Source organism: Anguilla anguilla, chromosome 6 (assembly GCF_013347855.1).
Source record: "Anguilla anguilla isolate fAngAng1 chromosome 6, fAngAng1.pri, whole genome shotgun sequence".
Taxonomy (NCBI): Eukaryota; Metazoa; Chordata; class Actinopteri; order Anguilliformes; family Anguillidae; genus Anguilla; species Anguilla anguilla.
The window spans coordinates 19524065-19546533 of record NC_049206.1 but is presented as its reverse complement, the minus strand read 5'-3'; the positions used below and the strand labels follow the sequence as shown (position 1 = coordinate 19546533).

Below are 22469 nucleotides of genomic sequence, written 5' to 3'. Positions count from 1 at the left end.
TACTTATGAACTTGACAGTATATCCTCTACCGACAAACAGACATAGCTTAGTAAGTCTGTCATGTACAATAGCCCATTAAAAACGCTTCCATTTAAAAATATGACATACACTTTAATTTCTTTGTCATTCACAGTACAAAAAGAAATTATATCTGATGATGAACACATTTTCAAAGTAAAACAATGCCAAGCTACTTATACATGGAAAGCAAAGTCTATAAATCATAACTTCAAATCCAGGCCTGCCATTAAAAGAATTGGAATCAAAATATTTTTAAAAAAAAATTTTTAAGTTACATGAAACAATGTCTTAGCTCACACAAATTAAAACAAACCGTATTAAAAAAAAATGGAAAAAATATAAAATGTGACTTATGGAACGCACAGACGTTTAAAGGGCAGGCTGGGCAGATGCTGTTCTTGTTTACCTGTTAATTTCCCGTTTGTTTCCATTTAACTGTTAACAATTGGTTATTTCCTAGTCATGTTTGTGGGGTCTTTGGAAGAGGGGGAGCTGGCACCCATGTTTGCGGATAGCCTGTATAAGAGAATAGCCTGCAAAATAAAATAAAAAATGGAGCACCCATTTCCTTCTCTGCTACAATATGTCTGTCATCCTCACTGGAGCTGTGATAGCGAGTGAGTGTAGGCCAGTGAGATCAATTTTGTGCAGCTCCCCAATGCCTACTAGTATGCTGAAATAAAACTCCACCATGGAAATTCATTCTTACCATCAGCTCAGGGACTCTTTTTGACCCGGGAAACCCACAAATCACCACAATATCAGTTTCGGGTTCATTCAGATTTTTAGCAAACCACAGCAAGCCACACAGGGTAGGCTTAGGCTATATCACATGACATGTTCGATTTTAAAGTACATTCTTTGGTCGGTCGATTCTGACATCTATGTAGAATTTTAAACAGTATTTCTACTACCTTGCTAGTTAACAAATATTATTTATTTAGCTAATATTTAGCTAAAATCCAAGTCCATTTCCAGTTTAGATTCTCATAAGGCCATGTCTCATATCAAATATATTAGCATATTCCTTTGGAGGGACTGGGAAGTTGTGTACAATAAGTAAATCGCTGTATTAGAATCAAGAAGTTGACTAACTAATAATATACCTCTTTCAAACTATTTCTTATTTAAAAGTGACTTGTTTTTAAATTTAATACCTTGGTTATTCCAAACGAAGTAATCATGAGGTGAGATTTGTTTATCAATATGGAAGAGAGAGTTTTATAGGGGTTTTGGAAATATTATAATTGCATCTTAGTTAGATATAGTTAGACATAGTGTTGACTAGGCCATATATCAATAGAATCATAATAACATCTTCATATTTGTGAATTTTCCAATTATGTATTCAATTTTGTTGTTTAGAATCTCTATAAAGTTCATATTTTCTTTTTTACTGTTATATCCATACACATTTCCTAGAAGATACGAACCAATTAATCATTTTTAAATATTACCAAAAAAATAAAATGACCATTCTCATCTGGTGATACAAATAAAGTGTCACCACAGAATTTATGTTTTAAAGTTAACACTCCAGCTGAGTGACTATAGCCACGTGAAAGCCAGACCTATTCACCCCATTGAGTTTTCCAAGAATTTGAATCATTTAGACCTGAGTGAGACTCTTGTATAAAACAAAATCTTTAACGTATAAAAAAATAGTTGTCTCTTAATCCCTGAGCATTAAAATAAATATATTTTAACATACAATCTACGGAGTTCGCATTCTGAGAAATAGAAGTGCAACAGTACCAAAGGCCTGCACTCCTGATATTTGAATTTAAAAGCTTATATATATTTTTGTTTATATAAACATAGTTTCTCAGTGTAATTTTAGAACAAACAAATCAAACTTATCGTACAACACATAACAAATATATAAACTCTTTTTTTTCTTATATCAGCTCAATATTAGTTGGCTGCTTGGTTGAACATTGGAAATGGTCTTTATCAATACAATACAATGCTGTCATTTTAAACCATTTGGAAATTTGACTGTATCTATATTTGCACTCAATCAATCCTGTATGGGAAAAAAATCTCTTAGAAGTAGAACTAAAAAAATATGCATGTTGTGCGGTGCACAGTCCGCTCACCTACTAAGTATGTTCTGTCCATGCATTCCTTGTGCTTGCAGTACAGCACACACCACAATTCACATATCAAGTAAGATGCAAAATCACTCTGCAGTGGACATTCAATCAAGTTAACGCCTTAACATAATCGCACAGTCTGCAGGAAAGTGGTTGCAGTGCTTTTAAATAGCTGTCTGATTATGATTTTGGTGGGTGGAGGTCCTTTCTTTTTCCGGCACTCAGTAATGCACGCCCTTGCTCCAATGAAGTAGGCAATTCTGCCATCCTTTCTTGCTCTTTCTACCAGTGGCCAGAGCAAATTACGCCTCGCCCTGTCCTCCAGAGAAAAATCTTCCTTAAAACGTTGCTTCTTCTCCCGCAGATAAGTAATAATAATTCTTTGCCGCTTTCCATGTGCTGTCACAGTAACGTTGCATGGAAAACTGGACTATAACAGCCCTTGGACGGCCTTCTTGAAGTGGATGTCCCAACCAGTAGACACTGTCGAATACCTCGGGTAGTTTACCCGTACAATCTGGTGCCGTTTCCTGGCCAATCTTGATAACTCTCTCTTGAATGTTTTCCTCATCCAGCCCTAGCAGGTGCAGATCCCAGATCTTTTATATCTTGACAACTCCGTCATCGTGTTTTTCAGTTCAAAAATGTTTTGGTCTGTTTTGTTCATTCTGGTGACGGTTTCCACCATTTTGTCTTTTACGTCTTTCAGATCAGCATGAACAAATTCAAAAGATACCTCTAAATTTTTTTTTCTATTGAAATTTAATTTTGGGGGTGATTAAATAACCGGCAGAATATTCCCTGTGATAGGCTACATTGCATCTTTCTAGAAAGCACACAAGATGCATAAGAGGTTGTAATTTGGTAGCGGGAGCAAAACAATGACTTCATTAAACTTTTTTTTTGAAAAACACAACAGAAAATAATAATCTTTCAATAAGTTGTCCCATTGGACAGGTCAGTATCTAGAAAGTAGCCCATCTCCATGCATTAACATTAAAAAAAAAACACAAAACAAGAAGGCAACTTGTGTGCAATGTGCGAACATTTTATACCTGCTCCAGCAATTTTGGGAGCAACTGGACTTTGTATATATCCTCCAGGCTGTTGAGATACTTGGCCCAAGCTGCATCTTTATTGATGGGAATAATGATGCTCTGCTTTTTTGTCCAAACGACAAAGTAGCAGATGTCACGTTTTGCGATATGCAGCTGGCCCTGGACCTGGTGCCAGTATCTATGATCTTGTCTTAGCTGGTATGTTTTGCCATCTTTCCTCAGGCAGAAGTCCTTATTCAGTGATGCCTCTTCAATTGTGAGTTCCCTTTCCCTGAATGGACATTTAACTTCCAACAGGGCATGTGTACCCACAAGGCCATCTGGGGATGCACCGAGGACACCAGACTCTGTGATCCAGAACCCTGACTCCTGTACCTTCAGGCCTTTTGCTGTCTCAAAGGCCTTCACCCCCTCTTGCTCATTTTCATTCCCCCAATCTACAGACTCCACACCATCCAGGTCACATGGCTCCAACACTCGCTTTATGAGAGATGGTGTAACATGTTCGGCTAACAACACTGCCCCAAAATTGCTGGCCGTCAGTCTGCCTCGGCGGAGTGCATACCATGCAGGGTTGTTTTGTTGTCCAACTGTGGCTGACTGGACAGCCTCCTGCTGCTGCTGTGTCACCCTCAGGTTGTGGAGTACCGAGGTACATCCCTGTTCACCATACTTTGCCACTACTTCCTCAACAGTGGAGATTGGAAAAACACCAGGTGCAAGCCATTGGTGTGAAGTCCTATTTGGTGTCACACCTTGCGATCCACCTGTCACAAATAGAAGTGCAAACTGAGTAATTCCTTTCCATTTGAAAAGCAGTTCTGATTATCCAATTCTAAGTCATGAAGGGAGCTACAAGGGGAAAAAGTAATCAGAAACCAAAACAGTATAAACTAGGAATGTGATTTTTGTTCATGTGATCAGTCAACTAATAATTATAACATGCAAAGTGACTGGGGAAATTGTTATTTTTTAAACTATAATGCAATGCACTTCCCAGAATGCCATGTGAGCCAAAAGAGTAAACTAAATGGTAAAGCGCACTGAAATTGGCATGAATATCTGAAAAAAAGTCCCATGGCATTTTATGGAAAAATTGGATGAACCATTTAAATGCAAAATAGCTCATGGCAGCCTTTTCATACAGCAGCACAGGATCAATTTGGAGAATTAGCCAGATTTAAAGAAATAAACAGTGAAAGAAACAATATCTATATTAACATTTTCCAGCTCTATGAAACCTCAACATTACCTGCCAATCCATTTCAAATTTATCATAAATTGCATGTGCATCAGGCGTGAGCAAGGACAGTTGTACTCATTTCTATATTTATTTCCAACTTCTACTCTAAATAATTTAATTGGTCAAATCATATGTATGGTATAGCATGTTCCCTATATCAATTTATGACTCAATGAATCGCAGCTGTCAACCACTTTCATGTCTCTGTATGAAATTCTTACTGTGGTCTAAAATATAAGATAGACAGATAAATTGTTAGATGGACCTCATTAGCTTATTAGCTCAGGGTAGCTGGCGGTATCATATCATAACCTATCATACATTTTCCCTCCGTAACAAAACCCAATTACTTATCATAATACCACATCCTTCAAAATGTTCATCAACTGTTATTGTTATGTGATTCCACTTGCAGACTAATCCAAAACCGGCAATTTTTAATCTTTGTTGCAGTCTGCAGACAGTTCATCCTTATTTTTTTTCCTGCTTCATGCACATGTAAGTAATGCATCATCCTAAAATATTTGTTTGAAACAATACTATTAATGCTATTAGGCTACTTGTATACAGAGAGGACAAACACTTAAACCAGGCATACATTTTGATTCAAGTGTGAGTTGGAATCCATGCTTTTTCAGTTCATTAGATACTGCTGTTTTATTCTCCTCCTTCCCCCAGAAGGAAAGACAGACAGGCATGCTGGAAGTACGGTTCACACTGATAGGAACAACCCTGTAGACATCAAGTAACACGTTATAATTTACAATTTATTTTTTGTGCAATCTGGCTAATTATGTGGCTATTAATATCAATCATTAATATGCACCAAATGTGCCCCAATACATTTAAAAATTCATTTATCTCATTCAATGTAAATATTTTTAAATTAATCTTTGACTTTGGACTGACACTGACCCTTCAACTTTGGCGAAATTGTTGTCCATGATATAGGCCATTGGCGCAGCCAGCTGGCGTCTGATGTGCCCGATCTGGCTCCCGTGCACATTGGCAACCATAACTGCGTTTTTATCATAGGGGTTGTGAGGTTCCCTGACCAGCGACACCATCTCTCCTTGGTTAACCTGTGCCAACATTCAGAAGTGTGAAAACAAGCTGTCAACAGATGTATCGCCCTCTGTATCAAGATGTATCAAGCCCTTTTCTCATTTAAGCACTCCCCCTCAAAAACTCTCTGCCCAGCCCTGCAAGCAAGGTGAATAGGTTGTCAGAAAAGTAGAACATTTCATGTTTTAAACACTCGGGAACCTGTGTGTTGTAGAAACATCCTTCACGAATGTTCAAAATTCATAAACAAGATATAACCAGTGAAACCTATCTACAAACAAACGATACTTACACCCCCAGCATAGTGACGTAATCCGACAACCCTTCCTCTAATGGTTCCAAACAGTACGTTATCCTCCGGTTCGTCTTCCGCGGCTGCAGCCGAGTCCTCTGCAGAGCGCCGCATTGCTCGGGACAAGGTTTCAGTTTGGTCCGCACCTAAGAAGCTGAATCGCCTAAATTCCATGGTACCTCTAAAAACAGAATTGAATAAAACATAAAAGTAGCCCACATTTGAGCAGCAGTATTGCATAAGGTTCTAGTGTCCAGATTCCAATTTAGCATGTGATAGATGACTATACTGCGAGTTAGGGTTAGACTAACTATATATTTCATCCGCTGTTACAGAAGAGTGTCACAGTTTATAGTCCTAAAATCCGGGAGTTCGTTCGCTTTTTTTACCCTTTTCGTTTTCTGCCAAAAAATAAGGTCTGTGGTGAACGTAACCCAGATAACAAGACGACATTGAAAAAACACTGATTTTCCATCTGAACAGATGATAAAATATCCTACACGCTTTCATGAATTGCAGTCCTCAGTGCAGGATTATTTCTGAAACCTGCCATTGAGGCTACGAAACACGTAGGCCTATGCCTATTCCACTTCTAAGTGCAATTTCTGTTGAACCTTTTTTAAATCTGAAATTTATAACTTCATTTTTTTGCAGGCAGTTCAAAATGGCTCCGCTACGCTCCGGACCGGATGGTTGGGGCTAGACGCCAGACAGCGCAGGAGTGAATTCGCAAATAATAAAATTAAACTAAATAAACTTGTTTTAATGAACTAAATAAACTTGTTTTTTTTAAACTGATGTAAAGTTGTCCGTTGTCATCTATATATTAGATAAAGCCTAATGTTTCATAATATAGGGCTATAGATATATTTCATAACATTTATCCTGGCTGTAGATAAAGCAGGACATATTTTTTTCACAATATTTTGAAGTATTAATAGTAATCTGCTGTGGTTTAATATTGGCTGAAGTCCCGTTGACCTTTAGTTATGATTTCAACGTTGTTTTACCGAGGGTGCAAAAGTGATGAAGAATCAACATCGGAGTTCGACGTTGATTCAATTAAATTAACGTTGACAGTGGAATGTTGATTTAACATAGTTTCAATAATTGTTTGCTATCTGGGAAGCCACAGAGAGTTTTGTTCTACGAGATAAATTATATTAATATTAATTAATGAATATCTCAATCGTGGATTTCGAAACTGTTATGTAGGCTACATTTATACATGTAGTTTCAGTATAGCAATTTGTTATCAATTTATTTTTTTTAAAGCACATAACGGCTTCAAAGCACATAACGGATATTAATGGGTGCAATTTATCTCGTAGACCAAAACGTGAAACTGTCTTAGACAAACGTTAACCACAGACCTCATTTTCAGCAGAAAATGAATTCCCTATGGGGGAAAAAAATAACTCGAAATCTGTCAAGTGAACCCATGACGGAGGAAACGTCCGGGTTGTCAACACTATTTGTTTAGGTGCCATCATACATACGCACGTAACACAACAATCTTTTTCGCTGGCCAGCTAGTAAGCTGCGCAGCCTGCTAGGCTATTTTATATGACAAGCTAGGGAACATTAGCCCGTTTTACTCCCGTACAACTATCACTTACCTGCAAATTACAGCAACAGTCGTGAAATCGTTTTGACAGTTTTACCAAATTCCAAAACGATAGGCGGCGACCGAACCAGGAAATCCAAATTGCTTATTCATCTCTCGCGGGATTTTGATTTATAGGCTACGAGTTGAAGTGTGTTGAACTAACATGGACCAAATCGAGGAGAGGTGAACTGAGGACATCCGTTACGTACATTTGTACGACTCTTCTTCGCCACATTACAAAGACTGCCATATGGCGCAAATTCATGGAAAGAGATTTCCACAAACATCGGTGTGGACGTCACGGAAATGTATAAAGAAATGGAAGAACCTGAGGGACAAGTACGTTCGCCTCCGAAAAGGACTCGCTAGGAGGAGCGGGGACCCAGGTGGGGAAAAAGTGTCCGCATTTTATTTGTTTCTTGCCTGGCTGGCACCGCATATAAAGCACCGGGACACAGAGTCAAATAATGACGACAACATAACATGTTATAAGGTAAATATAACATGTTCTTTGTATCATAAACCTCTATGTTGTAAGTGTTTTGCACAAGCTTCCGTGAAACAAAAATGTAATATGTAATAGACTGTAATTGTATCTGGCTTGCTCATAATAAAAACGCAATAACCAGTATTCTGCCAATGTAGCCATATGTCGTTTTCTCGTTTTCATGGCTCTGCCAGTCCGTGTATAGACACTGAATGCATATATTACCTGGATGTATAATTACAAAGACTAACTTAAACTATTTAGTAAATGGACTGCATTTATATAGCGCTTTTATCCAAAGCACTTTACAATTGATGCCTCTCATTCATCCATTCACACACACACTCACACTCCAACGGTGAAAGGATGCCATGCAAGGTACCAGTCAGCTCATTGGGAGCAATTAGGGGTTGTCTTGCTCAGGGACACTTTGATGCGCCCAGGGCAGGGAATCGAACCGGCAACCCTCCGGCTGCCAGACAACCGCTCTTACCTCCTGAGCTATGTCGAAATTGCTATTTGCAATTTCTTTCACAATCACAGGCTGGAAGTGATTCGACCTCAAGTACTTCAGCTGTTGAAGAGACACCCACAGAAACAGTTGCTGAGGAAAACCGACAACCACCAGACATTCCACCTTCACGCCCACCTTCACCTTCAGAATCATCGACATCAAGTAGTGAGGTCAACTCACCAGTTGACCTCACCAGACCGCTCAGCCATCTCCTCTGTCCCCCCAGCCATCTCCTCTCTCCCCAAGCCCAAGGATGGCACAGAAGAGGAAGAGGAAAGAACAGACCGACTTGCTTCAGAAGCAGGTTGCCCAGTTGGAGAAACGCAGGGTGGAACTGAAACAGAGACTGTCGCAGAACAACAATGAGCTCTTCAGGTTTGGGCAAACTGCTGCAGACATGCTGCGGAGGCTGCCGGAGGAGCACAGGGCACAGGCGATGTTTGACATTTACAAACTACTGTTTGAGAGGCAGTAGCAGTAAATATGAACAATTGCACAATTTAATATTTTGTCAGTTCCTGTTTATACATACTGTTTATACACGTACTGTAAATATGAACAATTACTTAAGTAAAGGATCTGAATACTTCTTCCACCACTGGTTCCTGTTTATACACTCACTTACTGTTTATACATTTGATTTTATAACAGGTCTTTATTTAAACAGTTACTTTTAAAATGAAGGTTTTACTCATTTGTATTTGCGCTGATTGGGCTTAAGGGCTTTAGCATTTAATTTACCAAATAGTAAATCCTGATAACCTTTAAAAAAAACAGTTAGACAAAAACAAAGGGGCATTGTTTACATTGTTTACAGATGTGGGTAGTGTGTAAATCTATCGCTGTTTCCGTCGCAGCACTTTCGACACAAGAAAAATCGGAAGCGCTATCCTAAAATTTCTTCTTACCGTGAAGAGTGCCTGACCCGCAACCATAGTAATGTGTTAACACGGCGGCACAATTATATCGAGAAATACCATCTTTGGGGAAAAAAAGGCTGTATTCTGTAAATGCATTTAATCTACCATGCACAAAAACATAAAAACACTCGTCAATCATCCACTTCTATTTATGATGCCATCATAGCACGGAGTGTTAATGGGCGAAAATGCCTGGTTGATGGCAGAGGTCAGAGGAGAATGGCCAGACTGGTTCGAGCTGAAAGGCAATAGTAACTCAAATAACCACTCGTTACAACCGAGGTATGCAGAAGAGCATCTCTGAACGCACATCACGTCAAACCTTGAAGCAGATGGGCTACAGCAGCAGAAGACCACACCGGGGGCCACTCCTGTCACCTAATAAAGTGACCGGTGAGCGTATATATATATATATATATATATATATATATATGTATATAGAACAACAATTGCTTTTACTGAAATTACTACAACGCAGAAAAAAGAGAAGACGTCGGAGGAGATGGTGTGTAATGACCATCAAATTACCAGTACTTTTACAATTTACTGATCAAGTTAGCCACGACACACTATGTTGTTCTGCCATGGCACAATTCCATGGGGTGACTGAAAGAAGGCCATCAGGTCATTCTGTACACCAATTGCAGCTCTGGTGGAACGGCACCTTGAAAGGTAATGAGGATCTAGAGGTTCCAAAAGATTTGTGTCCCCTGCCACCACTCTTCGCCACTCGCCTGCCTGAGGTGACCCTGTAGTGTCTGAGTCTGTAAAATCAGCAGGGATATATCTGCTCACAGGTGTGTTGACTTCATCAGTGTAGGCCAGGAAGTTGTGTAGAGCGATACAAGCTTTGACAGTGTTCACTGCTTTGTCAGGCAGAAATTCTAGTGCTCAACCGAGGATTCTCCACCGTGCCACCATAATGCCAAATGTGTTCTCAATCACCCGTCTGGCTCTGGAGTGACGGTAGTTGTAGATCTGCTTTTCCATGGTCATGTTCATCCCCATTTAGCAAAACGTAAAACATACAGAGTATTAATGAATAGGAAATCATTATGTGCAAATGTAGCTGTGATCACTACAAACATTTAGGGGCAGTGGGGCAATATTACATGAAATTAATTTTAATTGAAGTCAATATCAGTGACATACCTGGACAGGGACGCATGAGGTTGTTGTGTAGGGGGAACGCAGCATCACCAACGATTACATGCGGGATTTTGACTCCTGTTCCAGGAAGATTGGCTGGTGGGGGCAGGTTCAGCTTGTGTTCAAGCAGCATATAACCAAATCTGTTCTCCCTGAAGATCCCACCGTCACTTTACCGTCCGTATCCGCCTACATCCACCATGGTAAACCGATATCTGGCGTCGCAGGTAGCCATCAGGACAATGGATTGTGCGCCCTTGTAGTTGTAGCCTAGTAGTCGCTCCCGGCCTGCGGCGGTTCCTTGATGTTCACGTGTTTTCAGTCTATGCTGCCGACACTGTTGGAAAAGTTCCGTAGTCGCCAAAAATCAGCTGCAATAGCTTCCCATTGGGCGACTGAAGGGCGCCCAATGGGCGCCTTTAATCGAAGCCCTGGATTTTGGTAGTCTGAATGAATGAGTTATAGACGATGTATGTCTTGTATGTGTGAGTAACTTGGCATTTTTGTACGTTGAAAACGTGTTTTTTATGAGATCTCTATTACTGTGAACACCGGGATTCTGAATAAGCTGGCTGAAGCGCGACTGTGTCTCTATAATACGTAATATAGACTATATTTCAAATTCTATACAAATGCCATTACGCACTGTGTATCAGGGTTGGGGTCCATTCAGATTTTTGAAATTGATTTCAATTTAGCCACTGAATTTGGATTTCAATTTTAAAATGATCTCAGGAGGACAGTACATTTAAATCAGAATTTGGATTACAGAAGGTAGAATGAAATAAAATTCAGAGAAACTATAATGATTAATACAAAATTATCCGTATTAACTTTGACAAATATGCCTCTGTCAGCTTCCAAAAACAACTGTCCCTTATCACTGCAAACACTATCAAAACCTGCCTACACCCTGAATAAATTTTTCAGTGTAGGTCAATACCCATATGTTCCACTAGATGGACTAAAGAGCTATTTATGTTTTTGATTTTACACTTTGCCTTTGCTTATCTGTCTAGTGGGGAGTACTTTATTTTATTCTGGCTTTTTGTAAGTCACTAGATTGTAAAAATTGAGAATACACTTTCACATAGTAGTAAAATTCTAAGGAGCATCATCTGCGATTGTTTTAAAAAAAACAAGCTTCTTGGACTTGTAGCATCCACTCAGAAGTTCAGTGTTATTGAGGTTGTCATTATCTTGTTTGTAGGATGCAAGAGACTTATGACAGCATATTTTAAGAGAAGGTCTTTGGAAAGCAAACTGAAAACTCAAGAGGGACAGAGTTATGATCTGTAAGAGGGTTAGTGAGAGAATTTCAATAGTTTTTCAAACAGGCAAAAATAAATTCATTTTAAAAATGTTCACATACACATACAGTGTTACCTTTGCGTTAACATTTGAACGAAATCACAAAAACCAATGGTATGTCCTCACATGGGTATTGCCATGATATGATATGGTGATATGGTACAAAATGCTGTTTTCTTATCATAGCACCATTTTATTGAAGTTCAGAAATGCAAACAAAAGTGCCTCATGCATAGCCCAAAGCATGCTGGCAAATTTAATGCAACAAAATCAATATTTTCATCAACCATCTCAATACCTCAGTCTGCTAGAAAACTTGCTTTGAACCCAAGAAAACAGTTAATTAACCAAGAGAAAACCAAGAAGTCTGGAAGTGTGGAATCAAGAATTCCTCTCCCCAAAAACTATGATCAAGCCTTTACCAGCCTTTGCTGGTAACCCTCCTTTCACATTTTTAGCTCAGCTAGATCCCATCAATGAAAAAGTTTCAATACAAAAACTTTTTGCAGCGTGTTGCTCATTTGTAACCTAGATGTCCAGTGTCAAGTCATTGCAGAGTTGACAACAAGAATGCAGGCCTGGCTGTGGTCAAGAGAAAAGACAGTATACCGATGCAACATTTTTAACACCTGTTATTAAGGGACTGAAGCAATTCGAGCGCTAGCCAATCATAAGTTGCAATGTGTATCACGTGAAGGAGGAGGAGACTAGTGAACGGGACGAATGTTGGGTCCCAAACTTTTACGCGATTTACCCACAGAAGTAATGCTGAACTACACTCATTGGATGGGGTTTAAAATGTTTCTTTTGTTCTGAAAAGTCAAGATATATTTCCGGATCATCTACAGTGCAATGAATCGGAATTGTAATTCGAGTAAGTATCTTCACTTCGTGTTTAAACGTGTTTTGATTGGAACCGACCAGCTCTTCAAATTGGACCGACTAAGGGAAGATTTCACTGCATGCGTGTCACTATCAGTTTACATGACTTGGTAACAATTAAAGATGTAGCCCCAAAAAACACAAATGCTATCTGATGGATGGAATTTTGCTGGCATGTATTCGCTTTAATATAGGTGGACTCAGATACCCATTGAACAAGACTTTGTGCTTGTGTGATTTAATATGCTGTGAAGTTGCGGTCAGTTAAAAACAATACGAAAGTTAAGGCAAAGCGTAAGTGTGTAAGTTGTTGACCCTGAGGTCACAACCTGAGGTCTGAACGCTATTCTCAATTGCATTTGGATAAAAATGAGTTGTATCCTAGCATGTCCCGTGCGCGCATAGAAACACAACTGTTGGCTAAATGATGCAAGCAAAAATGAACTGTGTATTTAAAAAGTTAGAAGTGCTGCAGCCTTATTTTAACGGCCTAAAATAGTTTTTGGAAACCACATAGGCTAGATTGATTGCGTCATTTAGGAAGCTATCTGTTGTGTTCCCATGCATTTTTGAATTACGGAACATGTTGTGTTTATTATTATTATTTATTTTTTAAAGATTTAATTGTACTTCACATGTTGAAAGTCACGTCTCGAAATTTACGCAGTCAGGTCTCGGTTTTTTTCTGGTTTCCAGGGGACACGATCAATCACTTCAGTGCCCTGGGAGACAATTTCGTGGTTTGTAGATAATCCTGTTTAGATGGTAGACGTGTGATTTGGCATGCGGTCTAACTGGGGCCCCATAAGGCCATGTTTATGCGTATTATAGACCCTAAAATTGGGCGTTGGCAAGTTCTGAGTTTTGGATTTGTTGAAAATAAATGAAAAGCCAAAAATTGATGCCGTGTAATGGCAACCTCAACAGTTGACAGTGAATATTGTTGTACGTATGAATGAACACTTTTTGATTGGGAGGGAGGAATATGCAGGCTACCACAGATTTAGATTATCAATAATCCAGTTTAATAATAGTGAGCTAAATGATACTTTATCAAACTTATCAAGTGTTATTTTGAACAACTGAAGGAAACACTGATGTTGTGAATTTGTTGTGTGACTGAGATCCTAGCATTAAATGTCATACTTTATTAGGTGTCTTAATTGTAGAAGTTCCTACTACAGTGGTTGGTAGGTGCGAACAAGAAGGTAAGGCTCTGTACAGCTGTTGCCTTTTACAAGTGGACAAGGTACAGTACTTGATTTGACAAATATGCCTTCGTAAGCCTGATTTAGTTTCTGTTCAACTTTTATAAAGAGACAGGCCTGATATTTGAACAATTAAGTGTCAAACCGATTAAACACATTGATTAAGCAATTCTGTGATAAGTTAACCCAGACTGGGTTAACTGATCTGTTGTGTTGTGTGATAATCACCTTTGCTGCCAGACTTGCTCTGGGGTTATGGTGTGTGCGTGCGTGTGTGTGTGTTTTGCTGTGTTTTGGTCAGTGCTGCCACAGAGTTCCAGTATGATGCTTCAATTACAGGCTGCCTGCAACTGTGCTCTCCTATTGTATGAAATATGACCCTGACAGCCACAGTGTCACCACACATCAATTACATTGATGCACCATACAGGTCGCCTCCCCTCTAAAATGGAATGCATTTATGATTCAGCCAGACATTGACAGCTGGCATAACTGGACCACAAGCATTTGGTGGACTAGAGGAGGTGCTTTTTGCTAAGAGGCTGGGAGTACCTAGCTGACTGGCATCCTCTATTCCCGGCCAGCGCTGTCACCATTTATGTGTCCACCCAGTAGGCCTGCTGGCCACAGTCAGGATCTGAACATTCGTGGTGTGATTCTGGACCACAACACGCGTCATTGTACTGAGGATTACTTTAACTGGACACACCCCCAGAGTAAGAAGTTTGTTATTGTACAGAACAAAATGTGTAAAATGGTCATGTGGTTATGGGTGGTGGGTATTTTAGGCATGGAATGCATGGCTGTAGTCTGACCAACAGTGGGAGCTGCAGTGTGAAGGCAGTATTAGCGTGGGAGCGAAAGCTTAAAGAGGGGGGCTGTTCTTTTCTCGTTTTCTGTGCCGGAGCTCCCATTTGTTTGCTCTCGTCCCTGCAGGGGGGTCGGCTCTCCGCAGGCGGGAGCGGCGCGCGACCCACGGTTAGCGCGACCTCGGAACGTTCCGGAGTGGCAGCCTCGCCACCGGCCGGGATGCTGCGGCACAGCAACGGCGGCGGGAACAAGCGCTCCCTGGGCCTCGGGCGCCTCCCCGGCCCGCACCTCCTCCCCTCGTCGGGCGGCTCGGGGACGTGGGGCACGGGTCGCTCCGCCAAGAGGAACTCCTTGAGCGCCGCGGGCTCCCGGTCGGGCAGCGCGGACGGCCCTGGGGCGGACCCGGAGTACATCATGCAGCTGGTCAACGATGTCCGCAAGTTCGCCGACGTGCTGCTGCGGTTGAAGGAGGCCTTCCGCTCCACAGGTGCGTCCGATTGGGCTTGGGCCAGGGCGCTAATAACCCAGCAAGGCATGAGATGCTTCTTGGTTATAACATTCGTAGTTTTTTGGGCACAGGCTTTGTCTGTTGTGAGTGGAAGGGCGGTTGTTGAGGACAAGCTCATTGAAAAAGTGTCCCGATTAGGTTTTTATCAGACATTCAGTACAGGTGGGGTCACCGGCCTCATCAGCCTGTCTCTGACCAAACGGTCACTCACTCCGTGCTATCTCAGCCTCAGGCCGCGGGGACAACCGTGGTGAAATGTTTTCCGTTCTTTGCATTGCGTAGCTGCTGCATTGGTGTTGCTGCTGATCCCACCTGCACAGATGACCTGTGCTGTAACGAGGTGGTCTGTCCCTGAAGCAGTTCTGAATGGCTCACTGTTATAGCAGATTCTGTGTTTCTTATCTGCTTCGGGTGATAGGACCGGCCGTGACTGACTATGAAAGTGCTTTGTGTGAGTCTGCTTTCTCCTGTCAGTTTACAGTGGGAGAGGGATATTTCAGTGAGCGACAGGGATAGAAATTGGACGTTAGCAGAGCTTGTTTTGACTGGAATCATGAGAAAATAAGGCTCTTTCATCTATAATTACTCACTCCCTTCAAAATACCATAGGCCCAAACATAAACCAGATGCACATGTTGTTTTTAAACCATTTCTAATTTGTTCAGAATGGCGGGACAGAAAGTGTGGATTGAGAGGTACCTTTTATCATGGCTGTTATGTGACAGTTGAGCCTGAGACTCTAATCCAAGTGATGTCTCCAACAACCGCTCCAAAGAAAATGAGTGCCTGTTTACACAGAGATACTGAGACTGCTTTAAAATCACCTTGGATGATTCTGACAAAATTAGGTCAAGGGAAAGTGTTTGGTTAGATGCAATGCACATACGACTAATCAGCCTGGTAAGGGCTGTTGACCTGGTGCATTTTTGCGACTTCAGACTAGCTAAGCACTTTCCTCGGGAGTTCATTTTTAAATATTTAATGCAAATTTTTCTCTTTACGCTCCAGTCAGTATCTTTAATTCACCATGGGTCCCCTCTCTGTTGGACTATGGCTGAACCTGAATTACTAGAAAGCTGCCTATTTTTGGGGATTTGGGTGGGGTCGTGTTTTGAATTTGTGCGACATGGCTTGATGTCAAAATATGCCGTTTCCTTTTGAAGTTTGTGGAAGTTTCCAGCTCACCACAGCCATTTCCCTCAGTTTTTTTTTTTTTTTTTTTACTTGTTGGTTTACTTCCCTGTTATCAGTACAAAAATGAGTCTTACATCATGCACAAGAGCCTAATCTGTTCTCTTTGTGTAGTAGAAATACTATACAGCACCATTTGAAATATTTATATTTTTTATGAATTGGTTATTTAAGTTTTTAAGTGGCAGTGAAGATTCCTGTAACTCTGTCCTATTCTTCCTGTGTTATTTGCTATCCCTGTTGTCACTCATGTTCTTGTTCATCATGTTTTTTCTGTGTTTCTGTGTCATTCTGTGTTTCTATTTCTATGTTTGTTTGACTAAATTTTCTGGAAAAAAATGTAGGACTAATCAAAACAATGAATAGAAGTTTTCAGATATTGGGGACCTTACAAGGCTGGTCATAAATGCTAGATACATCTGATGAAACACTTATTTTAGTTTTATATTCTTTCTGTGTATGGTGCATATAATCACATATGTATTATGTAGATAGGCATTGGTGTCCAGTGAGAAGAGGATTTTAGCATTGAGGTGATAGTGGAGTAGGCTATATTGAGTAAAAGGTGTTACAGTTCAGGTACTGGGATGTGAGGGTATTTTAACTGTGTTCAACAAACAGGCATTTAAAGAACCTCATTTAAGTGTTAACTGCCAATGATGCTCCAGGGCAAACAATGCTGGAATTAGTCCTAGAAAAATATTGGGTTGTAGGCTATTTGATGCTGTTTTCAATAAATAACAGGTGTGAATGATTGCCATCAGGCAGATACAGTACAAGTCCAGAAAAAAAACTTTATTAAACAAAATTGAAATGGTTTTACTTACTACATTTTTTTTATCAGGAAGATGTTCAGGCTGAAAATAGAGGGCTGTGTTAAATGCTCGTCGGTTATTTTAAAATCAAATTGAGGAACGATGAGTCAAGGTTATTTCTTAGTATACATAGAGTGCCGGGACGGAAACAAACCACATGACTGTGATTGCATGTGGCTAAATTATGTTGTGGAGTGATGAATGCACTCTGAGTGTAACTTGTGTCAGGTGGCAACAACAGCACTGGACCCGAAAATAGGTTATTTTTATTCGCTCCCTCATTATGTTTGTTTTAAAACTTCTGATTTTTGACTTGTCTTAGAAAATTTAATTTAGGAAAATGATCAATTTCTCTTTCAGTCTAAAGAGGAAAAAGGACAATTTAATTTTGTCCGGATGCAACGTGACACTGTTTTGGCCTAATTTTAACCAGGTACTGTATAATTACAGCAAAATATTGTACCTTAATCATAGAAATAATCAAATGCATAATCATAGGCATGTTGTGGGGTCAGTTGAGGATTAGCAGAAATCATATACAGTTCTTTTCTGTTTTTCATTCAACAATTTAAATAGCCGGAATTGTGGTGAATGGCCAAACTGTGATAAACTGCCAAATTTGTTACATTTTTTCCTTCATACCTTAATGTCTGTGATCATCTCGGCCTACTTTTTCCATGAATGTGAATAATTATTATCAGCAAATGTTGCAATAATGTAAAATGAGGGTATAAACATAGATATTGGCCAGTATCAGTCCCAGAATTTCCATATCGTGAACCATTACAGCTCATGTTATTTTGGGTTTCAGTTAGTTTGGACAGGTAACTTGGGCAAGTATGAATGTTCATTGTTCATGTCGGGGGGGGGGGGGGGTATTGTTTTTCTGAGAGGATGCCACTGGGCTATAAACCATGTCATTAAGATAGATACTGAACTGGGTTGTTGTTTGGTTTGCACCAGTTGTGTGATAAGCAGGTCAATTTTGTGGTTCTAAGGACACTCTGCCCTTTGTAACATTGATTTTGTATCTGCATGAAGTGCTGGTCACCAATAACCCATGGAAAATTTAGTTGAAATGCATTGTTCGCATTATGGATGGCTAAAAAGCCATGTGTCTAAAAGCTTATAGTGGTGGTGTTAATGCAGGTCCTGCATTTGTTATGCTGAAAAATGACACTGTTCTATTAACGCAGGTATTCCAAGATCTTTTTTTTTTTAAGATTACAAGGGGCAATGACCCAGACTTGAACCACAAAAAAACAATTACTCCTACGTCTTTGAGCCAATCATTTTTGGGTGTCTGACTTTTGTATTGTTTATTGATCATAATATTTACACAGATGTTGGTAGCATTGTGAGGAAGCACTTCATTTGAATGAGAAGTCAAAAACGAGATTCCGCACTCTAGCTAGCTTGCTTAAAATGAGTAAATTCGAACAGAAATCACTCCTAGGTTTTTAAAATATTATTAGCCTGTGTGGCAAGAATTAGTTTTGACCTAAACATTATTTGGAGATTATATCATCCATCTAATCCCACTATTTCATTGTACGTTTCTTACAAGCCTCATAATAACATTATGAACCACTTAGCCTACATTTTTTTGTGTTATTATTGTGAGTTGGCATATAATGGCAAAAAACTGTATTTTTGTCAGAACTGAAGTGAATTGGTGTAAAACACAGGTTTTGAAATATCCTGCGTTCCACCGATGCAGCATTCCATGGGCTAGCTAACAAACTCGATTTTTCCCAATGGGATTGCATGTTCAAATCCCAGATAAGGCAGTGCTGCTGTTCTCTCAAGTAAGGTTCTTGATCTGAGTTACTCATGAATGACATGGAAAATGGCAGCTGCATATTTTGCCCTGGGTGGAAGCATGTGGGGGCAAGCATCTGCATTTGCATAACAAGGGGACCCTTTGCATGTTTTAATTAAGTGGCAGTGGTCACAACAGAGGAGTGCACTCTGATGTACTCTAATGACAGCAAGATAATTCACCTCATTCTCTCTCCTATGCTCCCCCATCTCAGCTCTCTCCCTTTCTCTCTCTCTCTCTCTGTTGCTCTTGCTTTCTCTCCCTCGCTCTCTCCCTTTCACCCCATTCTGCTGAATGGTTCAGTCTTGGCATTGTGAAATGAACTGATGGATAGCATGTGTCAGTTGTTTTTTAAAAAAAATGAAATGGGGACTGTGCATACAGGGTCCATTTCGGAAGGCTTTTGGCTTGGAAAGTGGCACGGGCATCAACTTTTTTTTTCTATCGTTTGGAGGTGTCAGTTAACAGAGTGACCCTCTGCATTGTTGTCTTTCAATATATATTTATTTTCTAAGACTCCAAAGGCAGTAAGTCCTCATTAAAGCAAGCCCCCACGTCCAACAGGCTGTACACTTGGAGCTGAAACCGAGTGGCGAAGCAGCTTTGGCGCTTGTAGGTTTTCTAAGCCGTCCTACATCTGTGGGACCAGATATATGGTGTGTCCTGCTTGGTATACAGGGCCACAGGACACTGTATATATGTGACCAGGAGGAAAACTTGAGTCATTTAAAAAAAAATGTGTCGCTTGATCCTATGGTACTCAAAATGGAGGGTTCCAGGGTTCATAGGTCATCTGTGGTTTTAACCCTGACCATTTGGGTCTTAACATTTGGCCTTCACTCTAATTTTGAAATATTTTCGGGATGTTTCAGCCATTGGCCGGTGCAAATGACTTTGTGTCAGTCATGTCCTGGAAGGAGGCATTTGCTCTGGATATGGGTAATCCTCTGGAGGTTTTGCGCGAGCCATGTAGGGGCCAGGTGGGCCCCTGCATCCAGTCCCGCCCGCCCGCCTCAAGCCGGCTTTCTCTGTGTCACGTTTCTCACGAACGCAAGTGGTTGACCTCTGCCCTGTTTTTCTCCTGCCCCGTTCCCACTTACGCCAGAGAAAAGCTACATTAGTAATCTCTCCTTCGTACTGCTTCCGTCCTTCTCTTCGTCTCCTGCCCTCTCTGCTTCAGGCAGCTACTTTGTATGTGTTTGGAGGTTAAAAAACATATTTCACTTGTTTCGTATCAGTATTAGATATGAATGTTATAGAACGGCCACGTCGTGCACAAGGGACACATGCGTTTTCCAACTGTTAAATATGTCCCTAATTTTATCCTGTTTTGAAACTGCATTTAATATTCAGCTTATGTTCAGTCATTGTAAAGGGACCAAACCACGTCATGATGTGGTCTGTGCATCTATACAGACACCTTTTTATAAATGATATCACAAGTGAAAATGATCATGTTGCAGGTGTAAATCAATCTGGAAATATAGTTCATTTGCCAAGATGCCGGCCGAGTTGTTACTGGCACAGTTACATGGTAGCAAATGTGTTGAAAATCACCAATATTGTTTAAGCAAAATTTTAGGATTGATATTTCAAAAACTGGGATTGTCTATGCTGCAGACTGTCCTTGTTTGCAAGGGGTGTGGTCAAGGCTCAACCAGTCAGCTTGGATAAATGCTAGACTCTAACTATGTTATAAATTATTATAATGGATTTTGTCTCTCTGACACAGGTGCAAGGTGGTTTTTCCACTCAAAGATAAACATCCAAGGGAATATATCAGGTGTGTTTTTGTGACAGTATTGGCCTCTAGCTGTTAATGGCAGGGATGATCATTTTAATCAAAGTGAAAAAACAGACCCTTGGTTTTCACAGTCGAGCTGTTAGTCCCTCCCCCTCCTCCCCCTTTCAGCATATTCCACATTCCTTTAGAACAAACGTTCGCTTGTTGCTATAGTGACTCAATCAGCGGGTACTAAGTGTGCGACTCTTTAAAAAAAAAAAAAAAAAAAAAAAAAAAAAAGTTAAAAGTTGTATTGTTTTGTGAGATTTTGTTTCTCTTTATTGAATAGTTATCTGACCCAAATTTTGTGGCTTCAGCTAAATACCACCTCAGTTAAAAAATTTTTAAAAAACCCAATTAAATATGCGAGTAATTAAATATGTACAGTGTTAAGCTCAAGGGTCTGTGGTTGACAAGTACATAATTTGGCCTAGTTTCCGGTGCTTTTGTGAACAAGTTGATAAAATGGGCGTGCTCTTATGTTAACATTAGCAGCAAGATGTTTGTTTTGAGTTTCATGTCATGGTCCTTCCAGTGCCAGTGATTTTTTTTGTGTGTAAACAGAGACAGAATGTGTGAAATATGAATGGATATTAAGTTGTACAAGACCCCTGATGTTTTGACTATCAGCAGGGGTGCACATGGCTGCGTTACCTTTATGGATGCAGGCTCAGTTTTAACTCGTCATCTGAATCTATTTCTCATAAGCTGTTTTTTCCCCAACAGTCTGAACGAATGGCCTGGTGGAAACAAGTAGGCACATGGTGAAATTGGCATTTGGCATGGAATTTGTTATGAGCAATTTGGTGTACTGACAGCAGGTCATTTTTGGCATGCTCTGGTGGCAAACGGAACAGAAGTGATCTCAAAGGATGACAGGAAATGTGCATGAAATGTGTTTTAATTAATTTAGGAAATCAAGAATTCAAGCAATGCATTTTTAAAGAGCAGCACACATTGGAATTGACAATTTAGCAACTTTTTTGATGAAAGTCCTAGTCTGTAATATTCTGCTGTATACAAATTTAGTGCCAAGTCCTATTCTCATGTCGTTTAATTGTGAGTATTAGCTATTTATTTTCTTTTATGTCACATTTATTTAATTTCGATGGACTTGTTTAGATTTACACTTGTCAGATTGCTGATATTGGTCATTTTGGTGATGGCTCTGATAGAAAAAAATCTGTGTATCTATAATGGCAGTGGTCATCAGCTCGTTTCATTTTCAGATCTGTTTGTATGTATGCGCCTATGTAAGTCGCTCTATATAAAAGTGTCTGCTAAATGCCTAAATGTAAATGTTGAGATTTAACAGAAGCTTCCATTTGTTCCTACATGTGTCCGCCCATCTTTTATCTCCCTGACTGGAAATTGAACCTTCATTCATCATAGCGGCAGCAGAGATAGCCTACATGCAGACACTGCCTTAGTTTCTCGCCCTGGTATTTGCTGGTGGTTTTGTGCAATTCTGTACTGACTGAATTATTAATAATGCATAGCAACGCGCAACCCAGCACGTACGCGCACAATCCTCTAGTACTATTGATAAAGCTGCTTTAGTATGTTCCCACACAACTGCAAAGGAAATAATATTTTCTCCTCTGTACTGTGGTTTTATGGGAAACTGGCTTAGCTGCCCGTCCTCTGAGAGAACCTAAAAATGGTGTAGAGATCTTCTGTTGAA

The 22469-nt window shown here is 40.1% G+C and overlaps 2 protein-coding genes across 5 annotated transcripts in view; one reads left to right on the top strand and one right to left on the bottom strand.

The window, feature by feature from the left end:
• Positions 1-91: 91 nt before the first annotated feature.
• Positions 92-7499, bottom strand: LOC118230570. Its single transcript, XM_035423683.1, has 5 exons — positions 7396-7499; positions 5777-5957; positions 5335-5501; positions 5018-5151; positions 92-3943 (listed from the first exon to the last, which is right to left on the bottom strand). Exons 2-5 carry the CDS (start codon positions 5948-5950, stop codon positions 3168-3170), a joined length of 1251 nt encoding a protein of 416 aa, XP_035279574.1. The 5' UTR covers positions 5951-5957; positions 7396-7499; the 3' UTR covers positions 92-3167.
• Positions 7500-12469: 4970 nt separating this feature from the next.
• The window catches only part of LOC118230067 (rho GTPase-activating protein 29-like), a 41779-nt gene continuing 31779 nt past the window's right edge, over positions 12470-22469 (top strand). For all 4 annotated transcript variants that reach the window (XM_035422798.1, XM_035422797.1, XM_035422796.1 and 1 more), the window contains exons 1-2: positions 12470-12640; positions 14793-15153. In XM_035422798.1, the coding sequence (XP_035278689.1) occupies positions 14886-15153 (268 nt within the window). In that variant the 5' untranslated portion in view covers positions 12470-12640; positions 14793-14885. The remainder of the gene's footprint in view (positions 12641-14792; positions 15154-22469) is intronic.